We start from the raw sequence: 16795 nt of genomic DNA, 5'->3' as shown, positions 1-16795 counted from the left end.
TGATCCATTCACATCCAAGTTAAGTCATAATTAATCTCAGTCATCAATTTTCTTAAATCTAACGGACCAAATGAGTTACTTAAAAGTTATTTAAGACTTTTTTTTTCTCTCATCATTTATTTCATTGACCCTTATGATCCGTTAGATTTAAGAAAACGGATGACTGAGATTAAATGTAACTAGTATAACTTAACTTGAGTATAAACAGATTCCTCTTCTCTGTATATGTTTGTTTAATGTCATCAATTTTATTTAATTAATTAACCATATAAAACCACTCTACTAATATTTTGATCTATTCAACCATGGGACACAATATTAATAAGAATTTAATATGCATACATTGACAGTATAAATATTTTTATATTGTCAGTAAATTTCCACCATTGACATGTTAACCATCATTGACTTTAAAACAAAAGTATTACAAATCAATAGTAGATGATGTACTGACAGTATAAAAAGGCTTACACTGTCAGTGCATACATTTTAAACTTTATTAATAATAGTTTTATCTATTAAGAAAGAGAAGAAGAAAAAATATGTACGAAATGTATAAGAGTTTTTATATTATTACTATATTACTCATTACTCATATTTAATTATTATTAACTTAAAATTAAAAATAATATAAATAAATAATAAATATTTATTATGTATGAATCTTTTGCATCGTGAATATTTAAATATTAACAATCGTCCTTCATTTGTTTTGGGTCAATGTCACATATGTAATTGCATTGAATTTGTTAAAATAAAATATAAGGAAAATGATATATCTTTCTACTATATTTTTCTACTAATTTTTATATCTACAAGATGATGATATATGTTATAATAAGATATTTAATTATTAATAATTGGATTATAAGTAACATATGTCATTTTTTTGTGAACAAGAGAATTAGTAAAAGAATTTAGTAGAATATTTAATAGAAGATATTACAATGCTCTAAAAGATAAATCTCGGTCAGCATGCAGCGTGTGGTACGTCATCTAATCCCCTTGTCAAGTCAAGCCCAAACACCAGATAATAATCATAATAATATAGAAAAAGTCAAACGTAATCAATCCTATTCAATAAACTACTGCAATTTTATATCTTAAATACATATCAATTCCAATTCTCGTCATTTTTTCATCACAAATCATACTGTGGGACCCAATCACAACTCATGATCACGTCTTATTTCGTGAAAAATGTCATATTCGGTTGCAAATATTCTTATTCACTTAAAAATTGAAAAATGTGAAAATAAAGAGATACATTAATGTTGAATCTTTCTATGGTATTTAATTGAGTTATTTGTGATCAATGTAAGGATCTCTATGTTTCTAATATCTCACACTCATAAACATTGAAATCCATAATATGCATACCCATAAAAATAAAGAAATAAACGTATAATAAAAAAGTTATAAACATTTAATTTTTTAATTAATATAACATATTTTGATTGGTTTGGGAGAGAATTAGGAACAATAAATCATTGTACCTAGGTTACATATAGTGCATAAAGTACCATGCTCGGGAAAAGATTATAGCCTAATGCTATCAAGCAATTAGGTGTAAGAAATATTATCTAAGGTGTCGCAAACAAATAAAAAGGGTAAAAGATTATCATATTCAAAAGGTTTTTCAATTTGTTGGTTGATTTTGGGAAAAATTTGAATAATAAAAGTGTTGGAATTCAGTTGTGGGATTGATTCACTATTCATAATAGTAAATTGATAAACAATCAAGCAATAAAGCACAAGTCAATTTCCACAACATTTGACTTTGACCTCAAATACACTAAGAACTAATGTTTTAGTCTACTTAACAATTGATAAAATAAATTCTAAACCTTAAACACAAGATTAATGATTATGACCTACATTCATACTTCTATGTCTAGTAACTATACAAATGAGTTGGGATTAATGCAAACCCTCAATTGTATTAGCCGCCAACGTCTTGTTCTATAATAACACTTTACAAAATTAGATCTATGTCTAGTAACTAAATTGATGAAATTATGATTTATGAGCCATCAAGTATGTCTCTATATCTAACAACACACTATCAAGTTTGAGAGTTTTCAACACAAATATGAATTTATGTCTAGCAATCATATAAGCAAAGTCATCCCTTGTGACAATTTAATATGCAACTATGTCCATCTTTATGCATAAATAATAAATTACTTGCTTTGAACTATTGAACCGAAATTTCTTCACAAAATTCATTTCCTAACTGAGACTAAGCATTTCATCAAATACAAAGTAAGTATTAAAAGTATAGCAAGAATAATTCACAAAAATCATATCATTTCATTCATAAATTGAACTACAAAATATATTAATAAATAACTAACCAATCCCAACTAAGAAGCAATTTAATTAAGTATTTTCAAAATTTACTCTTAAAGTAAGCAGATCTCTCCCCATAGTTTAATAAGCTACTTACCCACATATAAACTTCTATTTAGCTTCATAGCTACATCTACAAGTTACAAACTAATAATTACCATTTATTTGTGTCGAGTAGTCTTTAATAACACTGCAAAGTTTATCTTCGAAAATATCATATTTAATAGAGTAGGTTTAATATTTGTATATTTATAAGGTTGACTTTATTTTTGATTCATTAACTGTAGCCGACTACCAGACTGCCGCAGACAATATTTACGAAGGACACCTAAATAAATAAAAAATGTGCTGAAGGGTAACCACTTAGGATTGATTTAATAATAGGAAAATAATATATTATCTTACTAATCCTTGTATCTACAAGAAAATGATATATGTCATAAAGTAACACATTATTTTTTGATAATTGGTTTATAAGTTTTTATAAGTTAGATGTACCAATTTCATGTGGATAAGAAGATTAGTTGAAGAATATATTATTAATCTTAATTATAACAAGTAAATTATGTAATTGAAGCTTCCAGAAAATGACAGCTTATACAGGAGAGCAAGTGCATTTAGTTCATGAAAGACATGACATGATGATGATGATAAGCGTGACATCACCCTATCATTTTCATCATTAATAAAAAGAAATAGCAAAACTAAACAATTAGCCACTAATTAAAAATTATTATTATATTATTACTCTAAAGATTTATACATAATCAATCGATCAATCCTAATTGATTTTTAGAAGAAATTAATAATGATTAAATATAAGTGATGAATAATACATTAATAATATATAAAACTTTTACACTATTTATGATACACTTTTTATTTATATTTATTGTTATCATTATTATTACTACCTTGTCGACCAGCACTCTGTACCGATTGACCCGCATTCTGGATTGATCAACTCATATTCGTATTTTTCTAATATATAATGTATAAGCTTCATGTTATAAAAAAATAGTTTAAATATAAAAAATGTAATATATGAATTCAATAAAGAATAAAAATATAAATAAGAAAGTGTATAGAAGATTAATAATATATTAATATAAAGTGAAAATAATAGAGTAATATTTGGAAATTTATATTAGTTATTAATAAAATTAGAAGTTATAAAAGTTAAAATAATGAATATAAAATACTTATCATCGGTAGTTATTTTATTTTATGTTTTCTGGATTATTTGATAGGAAAGCACATACACTTTCTCAATATCTATATATATGCATTGTGCTCTACAATTTCACTATCCTCAGCTTCTTCACTTTGGTAACAAAATCACCCAGATAAACGCAGAGACTTTGCAAGACATCATCAATGGCTGTCAAAGTTTATATTGTGTATGTCTCATTTTCCCTTAAACTTTATGTAACCATGATATTTTTCCTTAAACTTTGTTTATGTTCTCTGTTATCTCTGATTTGTCGTTAGTGATGCTTTTTTTCTCTCTTTCTTTTTCCTTTCTAGTCCCGTGTTTTTCCATTCATGCTGATCAAGGTGAAATTTTGTTTACTGGGTTTCCTTAACTTTTTCAAAGGGTTGCTAAATTTCAAATGTTTTGAAAATTCTTTGATGATTATCACGGATCTGTCCTTTTTCCTTTGTGCTCTGTATTGGAATATTAGTTTGATAACCATTGGGGGAAGATGCACCTGATTCTTTTTTTGTTCAATGGGTAGTAAGTCTGAAGAATGGTGCTGACGATTGAGAATCCCTTTTACAAGTTCTTCTACTTTTGAATTGTTATGCATTACCTTTGGTTGTAATCAGAATCATTTTATTTAATGGGTTTTTGTTAAGAGTGTAATATTTATTCACTTTTAGTGTGAAAATTGGTGGATGATGCAGTAACAATGTATACAACTTGTACATCATTAGTGCATACATCCTAATTCCATGATTGATAGCAGTTCAGCATTTCCTATACAGCTATACTACAATTAGATTAGTATGGAGCCAACATATTCTAATCATGGGTTCTCTGAAGCAAGGATTCGTCAAACACCCTCATGTGTCGGTGTCCGACACGTATCCGTAGAGTATCCAAAAATTAAAAAAATAAAATAAAATAAATAAATATCAAGACACGTATCAGATTCGTTTCGAATAAAATATAGAATATATAAATTTGTTTTTAATAAAATAGGATAAGATAAATTCGTTTTCTATAACCACCAACTTATTTAAAGGCCACAAAAGACTCATACCAACATACCGTCACACCGCATTGACCCTCCGATGGCCGGTATTCTTTGATCCACAATTTATTTTACTTTGGATATTTTGATTTACACTTATAATTTTATCATATTTTATACGTTTTTTATTATTTTATACGCGTATCCTTGAACATATCATATCCTATATTTTAGAAAAAATACGTGTTGATGTATCGGATACGTATCGTATCTGATACACGTATCCGTATCTTTGCTTCATAGCATGGTTCATCCTTTATCTTGCAATAGCATGGTTCATCCTTTATCTTGCAATAGCCAATATTTATCACATAAGACAAGATTCTATTTGCACAGTTGTAATATATGTGGTAAAAATTATATATGCAGAGGAGGTGTCAAACTTTGCTCTTTCATTTGTAGGCAACGGATGATCATTAAGTGAAAAAGTGAAATGAGTATTTGTTCAGTATGGCTCTATAGATCTCTAATCGCTATATTAAAAGTTTAAAACTGTAGTTAATGGGATGCTAAAACTGTCACTTTATACTATAACAAGTTATTTATCGAAAGACATACATATGTTTGTGGCTTTGTGCATGTATGCATAATATCTACAGCAAAACAGAGATCCTTATAATAATATCTATAGAAGTCCATCAATGCCTCCTTTCAACACTATTGGATGTGTTTTTGCCTCTTTTGTTACCTATATGGTTGCTACTTTCCTTAGAAAATAATGAGAGGAAATGTTTCTTTGGAAAATCTCTGCAATTTGTCTATAATATTGACTTTACTCAATATTCCCTCACTGTTATAATTGTTATCAAAAGGGAAAAGGACTTCTAGAGTACATTGATCTAGATATACTTTTTACTTCTTAAGTTATAACATGTTTATTGATGCCAACTAGATAATTTGACTCTCAATTTAGAATGGATGCAGTAGTAAAAGAAAATATGAAGTCTTTATGTTTGGTTTTAAACATAAAAAAGTGTGGCACAGTACATGAGGCTACTACCTAGTGAGATATAGGAATGGTAGATCTATGCAGCCTTATACTCGCAAGTGGAGAGTTTGTTTCCATGATTTGTACCCATAGCCTCTAGGTCACAAGACAAACAACCTTATCATTGTATCAATGCTCTACTCCCCTATTGCTTGCAAGTATAATGTTTATTTTATTGCTCTTAGAAGTTAGAAATAGAGATCGAAAACTGCTTAATGACTAATAGGTTTTTGATGTTGTTGCATCATGGTTTTCTGATGTTTTCAATGTTGAACAAGGATCATAATTGTCTTTTCTTGAGTTCTATCATTTAGAGGAACAGAATCCCTCTTCTAGTCTTTGCCCCATGATATAATGGTTCTGATGTCTGACTTGTGATCCTGCCTTTTCGTCCAGCAATGATGTATATGTGGAAGGCCTTATCGTCTTTGTCTATATTTGTTTAGCTGTTTATCTTTAAATTTGTTGTAGTTAGTTTATTAAACTGTCACAAAATAGCTAGCCTTTCTGAAAGTCAAACAGAACTCCAATATAAAGAAAGGGATAATTCAAGTATTTGGTTATTGGTCAAAACAAGAAATCTGAAATTGATACAAGTCATTTAGAAATTAGGTGTTTAGATATTGACGACTCATCACTTTATCATGGATATGATCCATCTAAAATGGTTAGCAAATATTTCAATCATAATATTTTTCATTAGATATTTAATTTTTTGTGTAGTTTTTTTCCACATCGTTCTACATATCATAGAGATTCAACAAAGTTTTATGTTGTCTGACAATTGTCTAACATAACATTCAACTTTAATTCAGGCTTAGGACTGATTATATAACATGAAGCACACATAGGCATTATGACGTCATAAAAAATATATGATTTATGATAAAACATATTTCGTCATTCGATCTATGCAGTCGGTTCCACCTATCTGGACTAAGGCTTGGTAGTGGTAGTAGCAGTGTTTTTTTGTGTACTACAATCCTACTGTTTATTCATTACCTTTTGTGTTCAAGCTATTTTCTGTTCGTTATATTGGTTTGCATTTCCTCTTTCTTTTTAATTGTTCTGAAGAATGTTGCTTAATTTTCCTATATTTTATCACTAAAGTGAACATGTTTCTATAAAGCTTTAATTGCAATATATAACTTTCACACTGCTTTGACAGATACTACTCCATGTATGGGCATGTAGAAAAACTGGCAGAAGAAATAAACAAAGGTGCTGCTTCTGTAGAAGGTGTTGAGGCTAAACTATGGCAGGCATGTATTTATATATACTGTTTCACATTTCCTAACACCTAAACTATGTCAGGAATGTATTTATATTTCATGTTTCATATTTATTGTGCATTCCGTTCCATTGTCTTAGCATAAATTGCAAACTATGAGTAACATGAATTCCAGAGACAAGGCTCATTCCTCTGTAGAGAAGATAAAAGTGCATTATAAAAAACAAAATTTTCTTGCACAAGAGTATTACCACTGCACTGTTTGCTAAGGTGGATAATTGGGTTTTAACTCAATATCATTGTTTCTGCCATTTGGTTTTAAACATTTTGTTGGCTATTTTCGTTCTTTTTATCATGCTTGTGTTTCCGATGAGCTTTTCATATCATACAACAACAATCAAGTCTTTAGTCCACTAGGTAGGGTCGGTTATATGGATCGAACGACACATTGACAAAGCTTTTCAAATCATTTAATTCTCTTAATTACTTGCCATTTTTATGGCCCCAATGTTCTTTTAAAGCTTCCGATAATTTCTATAATAGCAGGAGGATCAGGACTCCTAGTCTTTTCACAACATTTATTGTGTGATCAAATTTGTTACATTCTTTAGTGGAAATAACACTTTATTTACCAAATTCTTCATTGCTAAATTGGAGAAGGGATGTATGAATTAATTTTTCATTAGTGGTTGTAAACAATTTCATTATTTAAAAGGACAGAGCTTACTTGCTGACTATATTGACAGAGCTTACTTGCTGACTATATTGAACCTTTGAATAGGTACCTGAAACACTGCCAAATGAAGTGCTTGGTAAGATGAGTGCACCTCCCAAAAGTGATGTACCAGTCATCACCCCGAATGAGCTCTCCGAGGCAGATGGCTTTGTTTTTGGCTTCCCAACAAGATTCGGAATGATGTCTGCTCAGTTCAAAGCATTTCTTGATGCTACTGGAGGACTATGGAGAACACAACAACTTGCAGGCAAGCCTGCTGGAATCTTTTACAGCACGGGCTCCCAAGGTGGTGGACAAGAGACGACAGCGTAAGAGCCTCCATCTCGGTGTCTGGTTTCTTACTCAATTCCTAAGATTGATCAAATACTAATCTTTTGAAACTTGTGGAATCCATGACAGGCTTACTGCAATTACTCAATTGGTTCATCACGGAATGATATTTGTTCCGATCGGATATACGTTCGGTGCTGGCATGTTTGAGATGGAGCAAGTGAAGGGTGGAAGTCCATATGGTGCCGGAACTTATGCTGGTGATGGGTCAAGACAGCCAACTGAGCTTGAGCTGCAGCAAGCATTCCACCAAGGGAAGTATATTGCCACCATCACAAAGAAGCTCAAGGAAGCTGCATAGTGTTGCTTCAATAGAGATACAAAAATACCAAAGTATTGCTTGAAATTATTGCCCATTTTCCCCTTGCAATATGTTGAGTTCTATTTTTCTGTGCTTTTGCAGCCAATAATCTTGTTTTTCTTTTTCTTTTTTCCAAAACTGAAATGCTTTATATGTGTGTTTAATTCCATTAATGGTTGTTGCTATTTATTGAAGATGAAACTTTGTCTTTTCCTTTTGTATTAGGCTGAGAAAAATCTTGCTACTATTTTTTATATTCCCCTTTAATGAATTTGAAGCCAATAAGTATATCTATACTCATTGCAGTGCCCAGTATAAACTTTATTACTGCCCAGTATTTTTATTTTCCAATTTGTTTGGATCTTAACATCGGGGGCCCATTATATGTTAGCATAAGGCATAACTTTGAACATCATATATGTGGTTATGCTATATATTAAAGAAATGAGAAACTAAAATAAAGTTTTCTTTCGATGTTCCCGTTAGATGTATCTCTGGTGGAAGCACAACCATCACTATCCATCATCCCAGCCATATTGTTCATCCTCTATCGGCAATTACGGTCTGTCCGTGTTCATGCAATGTCCGTCTAAATTTAGATAGTTTACTTATGGGTCACCCTATATAAATTTAAAAAATAATAATATAAAAATATATATAAATTACATACAAATTACAATCTTATATAACTATCATATTTTTAAAGTTACATATAACATTGCATTAAAAATAAAAAATAAAAAAGAACATAATAATGCACAAACTCAAATAACTTAACATTGATATCCTTTATGTCCAATGACAAACTAAATACCTGCCACTTAATAACTACAAATATAAGTTCATCTAATATATGAAGTTATGGAGTAAGTACTGATACAAGTAGATATTCTAATATATTTACTAATATGTCATGTTTGTGATTGTCGTTGATGCAAGATGATAAACAAAAAATAAGTGGTGGCAAAATTGTTTGATCACAAATCAAAAAACTCCTACCTATTTGTTCCATAAACTTATTCAACTCACATATGAGCACATCATGTGTTATCCTTGGGAATAATGAGATAATTTATCTCATAAGATTCACTCTCATTGAAGTTGAAGAACAAATTAAAGGAAAATGTGGTAAGTAAGGGTAAAAGGGGCATTGCCAGGCATGCAAGCCACTTGTGTTGTCCATTTGAAAAACCCATAGGCGAAAGGGGTATGTTGGGCGAACATTTATAGATGGATGAAAAGATTTTTCATGTCATGCCCGTCGAATAAGTACAAAAGGGTCCCATGGGTTTAACCTAAATTATTAATGGTACTAACAACCTTATTATACACTGTTGGACCATTCGGGCCCTATTACAATCTCTATAATACATATAGGCCGAAGAGAATTACCATTAAATTTAAAATTTATATTATGTAATGGATGATAACAATATTGTTATTTTATTTAAAAGTTTACTGCTTTAAATCAAGTGGGCTTAAAGTTAGTTGGCCAAATCCTTACAATTCTAGATGTATATTATATTGTTCTGTTGATGGTATGAAAAAAGTTACAATCTTTTCTATTATTATATATTCTTATAAATTCATTATTTCCTACTTTGTAAGAGTTCTACAACTTTAATATTGGTGCTTTCATTGATATTATCGTGCCTCCTAAACCTATTTCTCCTTCTTCATCCATTCATTCCACAATCGAGGACACTTCTAACCTAGTGGTTATAGAAAAAATGGCTTCTACGCACCAGAATCGGACAGAACACCAAGACTTGCTACAAACATCTATGGAGGCCCTTATGAAAAGTGTCTTAATCAGATTACTAAACAAGCTAGCATGTTTGACGACAAGTAGCACTCAACGAATGTTAAGTAATATTTCTATTTCTATAAAGTAGTTTGTTAAAGGTAGTTTGGTAGTTAAATAGAGGTTCCATTTATGGAAAGATAGTTAGTTAGAAACTGATTTTGTTTTCTGTTTTTGGCATATGGTTGGTTGTTGCTATATAACCAAACTGAATCTCATTTCAATGCAAGTGAAATACATAGAAGTATTATACAAAACAAACTCTCAATCTTCATTTCTCTCTCTCTTATTCTGTTTTTGCTGCAACATCTAGTATTAAGAGCTATACGGCTCTCTGGGAAATCAAGAACACAAGGATGGGACAAAACATCTTTCAAACAAATCTCCCAATCCTTGACGGCAAGAACTAGCCACGGTGGTATGCACAAATGAAGATCATATTCGGGTACCAAGAGATTCTTGAAATCATGGTGAATGGAGTTACACCATTGGAAGAGAATGCCACAGATGAACAAAGATCAAGGCACAAGGAGGATGTGAAGAATGATTGTAAGGCATTATGCTTGATTCATCAATGTGCGAATAATGTTCACTTCGAAAAGATAGCTGGAGCAGAAACCTCAACCCAAGCTTGGAAAATCTTGGAAAATGGGAACAAAGTTGTTGATCAATTGAAGAAAGTACGACTTCAAATGATGAGAAGACAATTTGAATTGATGTAGATGGAGGATATTGAGAGGATTGTTGAATTCTTCAACAGAATCACAACCTTGACAAATGCTATGAAGTCATGTGGTGAGAAGGTTATTAATCTCACTATAGTGGAGAAGGTATTGTGCGCTCTGATTCCAAAATTTGATCACATAGTGGTAGCTATCAAGGAGTCAAGGAAATTGGAGAATTTGAAGGTTAGAGAACTCCAATGGTCACTCGAAGCTCATGAGTAGAGGATGTTTGAGCGTTCAAAAGGGAAATTAACAAATCAAGCTCTCCAAGCACACATCTTCAGGTGAAGAGGAACATCTTCTAGAGGAGGAGAACTCAGAGGTAGGAGTCGGGGCAGAGAAAGTAAAGTGAGTAATGGAGATGTAACTCTTATACCTGAATCTTCCAGGAGATGAGGGTACAAGGGTTCAATTAACACAAAAGAAAGTTGGACAAAAAGAAACTCAAGTGCTTCAACTGTGGCAGATTTGGACATTTCTCTAAAGAATGTCAAGCCCCAAGACAAACTTTGGTCAGTGAAAGACAAGATGATGAGGCTAACATGGCAAAAGGGTCAGATCAAAAGATTATGTGAGCATAATTCTGATGATGAAGAATAGAGATGAAGAAACCAATGATGCAGAGACCTGGTACTTGGACTCAGGGTGCTCCAACCTCATGACAAGTCATAGAGATTGGCTGATACACTTTGATGAGCAGAGAAAAAGTCTCATAAGGTTTTCTGACAACAGAACTATACAGGCAGAGGGCACTGGTGAAATTCTGATCAGAAGAAAAGATGACAATAAAGCAATGATCAACAATGTTCTATATGTACCAACCATGAGAAGTAATCTCATCAGTATAGGTCAGTTGTTAGAGAAAGGGACTTAGCATGAGTTTCCACAAGGGAAATCTTGAATTGTATGACACAAGAAATAGAAAGATACTCAAAGCTCCTCTGTTTGCAAACAAAAACTTTCAAGTAAAAATTGGCACACTGAAGTCACAATGCCTATCAACTGAATCAAGGGTGAATGAATCTTGCCTTTGGCATATGAGGTATGGGCATCTCAACTTTAGAGACTTAAGTTTGATGCATAATAAGAACCTAGTCACATGTCTTCCCCATATAAAGAACCCTAAAGCCCTTTGTGAGAAATGTCTCATAAGCAAACAACATAGAACTAGTTTTGGGTCATATCCACTACATAGAGCTAAGGATTTGTTAAGCATCATATATTCTGATATCTATGGACCCTTTGAGATATCATATCTAGGGGGAAGAAAGTACTTTGATTCATTTGTTGATGAGTACAGCAAAAAAGTATGGACTTATCCACTGAAGTTAAAGAATGAAGTGTTTAACACATTCAAGACATTCAAGGCCTAAGTGGAAAAACAATCAAGAAAATGCATCAGGGTGTTGAGAACTAATGGTGGAGGAGAATTCACCTCCAAGGAATTTGAGGAATATTGCAAGAAAGAAGGGATTGTCCATGAAGTCACAACCCCCTACACACCTCAACACAATGGTGTTGCTGAAAGGAGAAATATGACTATTGTGAACATGGTCAAAAATATGATGAAGGGTACTAAACTTCCCTTAGGCTTTTGGGCTGAGGTAGTGAACACAACTACTTATGTGTTGAATCTGTGTCCAATTCAGAACTCCACATCCTTGGTTCCTAAAAAGGTGTGGACAGGAAGAAAACCATCAGTTCATCATCTCAAAGTTTTTAGGTCTCTCTGTCACACACATGTTCCAGACTAGAAGAGAAGAAAACTGGATGACAAAAGTGAAGTCATGATCTTCCTTGGCTACCACCCCATAGGATCTTACAAATTGTACAATCCGGAAACTAAGAAAGTGGCATACATCAGAGATGTAAAGTTTGATGAGTTGAACTACTGGGAGGACAATTTGGAACAAAGTGATTATGCATCTACCAAGGTTTACCTTCCTAGAACCTATTGGACAACGGGAAGAGCCAATTTCAAGTGAAGAAGATGAGATTGAACAAGCTACTCAACAAGGCATAACTGAAAGAGTTAGATGCCTACCATCAAGACTCGGGGACTATCAAGTGTTTCCCAATAGTGCAATCTCAGATGAAGGAGAATTAGTTTACCTTGCACTAATGGCTGCTACTGAACTAGTAAAGTTTTAGGATGCAATCCAAGACAAATGCTATGGATGAAGAACTAAAATCCATAGAAAGAAAGAAGACTTGAGAATTAGCCACTTTGCCACCTGGAAAGTATTCAATTGTAGTTAAGTGGATATACAAGAACAAGTTGCAGCCTTATGGTAGCATAACTAAACACAAATCAAGGTTGGTAGCAAAAATGTTCATGCAAAAGGAAGGTGAAGATTACTCATAAATCTTTGCACTGGTAGCCATATTTGAGACAATGAGAATTCTGGTGAGTTTAGCTAGTTGGAAAAGGTGGAAGGTTTAGCAATTGGATGTCAAATTTGCATTTCTAAATGGCCACTTGAAAAAAGAATTATACATTCAATAACCTCATGGCTTCTCAATCACTAGCCAAGAAGACAAGGTACTCATATTAAGGAAGGCTTTGTATGGACTAAAGTAGGGCCTTATTGATCGCAAGAAGTAGTGCAGAAGTGCACAATGGAACATGGAATATACATAAAGGCCACAATTGGTCCTGGAATACTGATCATCTATTTGTATGTGGATGATCTACTGATCTCAGGAAGTAGTGTAGAAGAAATAGTAGAGTTGAAGAGTAGCCTCAAAAGTGAATTTGAGATGACTGATCTAGGGAACTTGTCCTACTTCCTTGGCATGGAATTTGTTGAAACCAGTGAGGAAGTAGTGACGCATCAGAGAAAGTACATAAAAGAGGTGCTAAGCAGATTAAAAATGGATAAGTGCAATGAAGTATCAACTCCATTGGAATGAAACCTAAGGCTAGACAATTGTGAAGTTGAATATATCTCAGCTTGTAGTACATCATGTCAAGCATTATGGACTATGTGTTTAATGTCTGAATTAGGATTGAAAACAAAAGAATATGTGGAATTGCAATTGGACAACAAGTCTGCAATAGATCTTGCAAAGAACTCAATATCACATGGAAGGAGCAAGCACATTGAAACAAAGTTTCACTTTCTAAGAGATCAAGTCAACAAAGGAAAAATCAAGCTGAAATATTGTTGCATAGAATTCCAACTTGCCGATTTGATGACAAAGGCTTTGAAAGGAAGTAGATTCAAAATGCTTCAGCATTTACTTAATGTAGTAGAATTGGAGGATATCTCATCTTATCATTAGAATAGGAATTAAAGGGGAATGTTAAGTAATATTTCCTATTTCTAAAAAGTAGTTTGTTAAAGGTAGTTTGGTAGTTAAGTAGAATTTCCATTTATGGAAAGATAGTTAGTTAGAAACTGATTTTTTTGGGCATATAGTTGGTTGTTGCTATATAACCAAACTTGAATCTCATTTGAATGCAAGAGAAATACATAGAAGTATTATACAGAACAAACTCTCAATCTTCATTTCTCTTTCTTTTATTATGTTTTTGTTGCAACAACCACCACCACAACCAACCTCCATATGCTACTAAAAAACCTTCTAAACTACAATTACAGTCATTTGACGATACATATCCGCAAGTAGAATAATATTTCAATTTATATCAAGTAGCACCTTTCCATCGCCTCAAATAGATTAAGTTGTATAAATAGATGTTCCATAAAAATAAATGTACAAATTGGGAAGGGTTCACTAAAGCACTGGTTCATTTTGGTCCCTCCACTTTTGTGAATTCTCAAGCAAAATTATTCAAATTAAGACAAACCAATATCTTTATGAATACCAAACCATATTTGAATGCCTTTCCAACGAGATAGTGGGTTTAATTAGTAACTAGTTGAACCATATTTTCTGTATTTATGATTTTTTTTGTAATTAGTTAACATTTTTTTATTGGATTGAGACACAATGGAACATCAAATATTGGGACAAGTAATTTTTATTCATGATAACCCTATTAATAACATTGGCTTCCCATTTCTCGAGACTTTGATTTTGCTTTTCCATTCAACAACCTCTTAAATACTGCATGACATAACATAACATCATTTGATACCTAATTTCATTCAAGGAACTTTAAGAAGGTCAGCAGGTAAGGTAGTCTTGATATGCAATGGAGGAATCTACTATCAGAAAATGTAAGTTCTATTTAGGGTTGGCAATGAACTGAACCAACTTGGTATTCGTTCGAAACTCGATTCGTTATTTAACTCGATAAACTTGGTTCATGAATCAAATGAGCTAAACTTGAGCTAGAAATTGAGCTCGTTAAATAAATGAACCAAATTTGAGTTGAATATAGTTCGATTCGTTAGGTTCATGAGCTAGCTCGATATATATATAAACTATTTTTTATGTTTATCATGACTCATACATTATTTTTTATATTTATTGTTATTATATATATAAAAAAGATTATATTTATATATATATATAACCATTTGAAGTTTTAATTAATTATTTGAGTTGTCCAAATGAACCATTCGAACTGAATCGAACAGTCCGTGAACTTTAACCGAGCCGAATTCGAGCTAAAAAATAACTCGTATTGAATTCGAGTCGAGTTTCGAGCTAATTCAATCCTTATCGAGCTGAACTCTAGTTCGACTTGGTTCGAGTCATTTCCAACCTAGTTCTATTTCTTTTTTAACTAGGACCCTGGCCAGACGGTGGAACATAAAATAATAAATATAGTAGTTAAAAACATGAATGTTAAAACCATAAAATTTATATATTTCTAATCAAATAAATTTCATACCTTATAACTATGATTTTATATTTTGAATTTTTCGAATAATTCATTCATTGCTAACATTCTTAAACATTTCTCACTACTCATTCATCCATCTTATATTCAATTACATAATTTATTTTCATAGCATAAAAGGTTCTTTCCATTATCTTATTAATTAATAACACTTTATTTAAGATTCTTTTACTTAATTATGTCATTCTATTGATATATAGTATTTATTTATGATCCCATTTCTACTAATATATCATATAGCCTTGTATGGTATATCCTTATATCATTCTAATTATACATGTTTATCCATTAAAGAAATTGTACTTATCTTTTTATAGATAAGCCATATAATAACAAATTGCAAAAATTCTAAGACAACATGGAGAGCAATTACGCATGTTGTGAACTTGTGATTTATATATATGGTGTTGTTTTTTTTCTAAGATAATGTTCAAATTTTTTAACTCTGATACCAATCAAAAGTTGGTGTGTAACTGATACACTTTCTTAAGCACGCTACATAACAATAAAATAATAAAAGAGAATATTGAAAAAATGAGAATAAAATAAGAAGTTTAGTAATGAGGTTTGACCAATTGTGCTTATATTATCGGAAGTGTTGAGAGACTACTCTTATGTATTAAAAAATAAGAATGTGTATCTATGATTATTGGTCTTCTTTTAGTTAAGTTTACATAATACATAAATATATAGAAATCTACTCCAATCATTTTACATCAGGTGACTTGTATTATTGGAGAAAAATATGGTCCATTTGATATACAAGACATTACAAAATAATGAAAATTTAAACATACATTCTATTTAAATACACATCCACTCTCTCATCGCACTCACTTACTTGATACACCCCAATATATTTCTTCATATCAGCAAATTCCTCCGGACCATACTATTGTATGAGTTCTTTTTATTAATGAAGAAACAAACACTATAAAAACAAATGAAAAAAAAATATGGTAAATACATTTTTATTCTTTATATAATGAAATATCATATTTATTATTGAAAATATATAAAAAATAAATATTTGTCTCTCTATTAATAAAAATGATATTTGTTCCACCTCTATAATCCAACATTGTATGGTTAAGATTGTGATGATCGTACTAGAATTAATTTATGATTAAAAACATTTTTTTTAAATTTGATGTGGTTTGATGCAGCCTAATTACAGTCTAATATGGTTGTCTTTGCAACCTGATGTTGCTACATTATATCCCGTTTCTAAATCAAAAGATGTTATATATTTTT

At 31.6% G+C, this 16795-nt stretch overlaps 1 protein-coding gene and 1 long non-coding RNA gene across 3 annotated transcripts in view; one reads left to right on the top strand and one right to left on the bottom strand.

Moving 5' to 3' along the window:
* Nucleotides 1-7598, bottom strand: part of LOC109343283 — a 17912-nt gene extending 10314 nt beyond the window's left edge. Inside the window, exon 1 of the long non-coding RNA XR_002107187.1 lies at nt 7277-7598. This is a non-coding gene — a long non-coding RNA (uncharacterized LOC109343283). The remainder of the gene's footprint in view (nt 1-7276) is intronic.
* On the top strand, nt 3625-8520 carry LOC109343282 (NAD(P)H dehydrogenase (quinone) FQR1). Of its 2 annotated transcripts, XM_019581507.1 has the most exons (5): nt 3625-3752; nt 6767-6860; nt 7611-7873; nt 7965-8235; nt 8277-8520. In XM_019581507.1, exons 1-4 carry the CDS (start codon nt 3730-3732, stop codon nt 8194-8196), a joined length of 612 nt encoding a protein of 203 aa, XP_019437052.1. In that variant the 5' UTR covers nt 3625-3729; the 3' UTR covers nt 8197-8235; nt 8277-8520. The 2 variants fall into 2 exon arrangements, with proteins under 2 accessions (XP_019437052.1, XP_019437051.1); XM_019581506.1 differs by having other exon boundaries at nt 7965-8520.

Source organism: Lupinus angustifolius, chromosome LG03, assembly GCF_001865875.1.
Source record: "Lupinus angustifolius cultivar Tanjil chromosome LG03, LupAngTanjil_v1.0, whole genome shotgun sequence".
NCBI lineage: Eukaryota > Viridiplantae > Streptophyta > Magnoliopsida > Fabales > Fabaceae > Lupinus > Lupinus angustifolius.
Note: the sequence above shows the minus strand (reverse complement) of the source record. Positions and strands in the feature narration are given on the sequence as shown.

Bases quoted from the DNA above. Each gene is read 5' to 3' on its own strand.
- LOC109343282 (XM_019581507.1), top strand. From the start codon at position 3,730: ATGGCTGTCAAAGTTTATATTGT. The intron at 3,753-6,766 runs GTATGTCTCATT...CTGCTTTGACAG, and splicing joins GCTGTCAAAGTTTATATTGT to ATACTACTCCATGTATGGGC. The intron at 7,874-7,964 runs GTAAGAGCCTCC...AATCCATGACAG, and splicing joins GGTGGACAAGAGACGACAGC to GCTTACTGCAATTACTCAAT.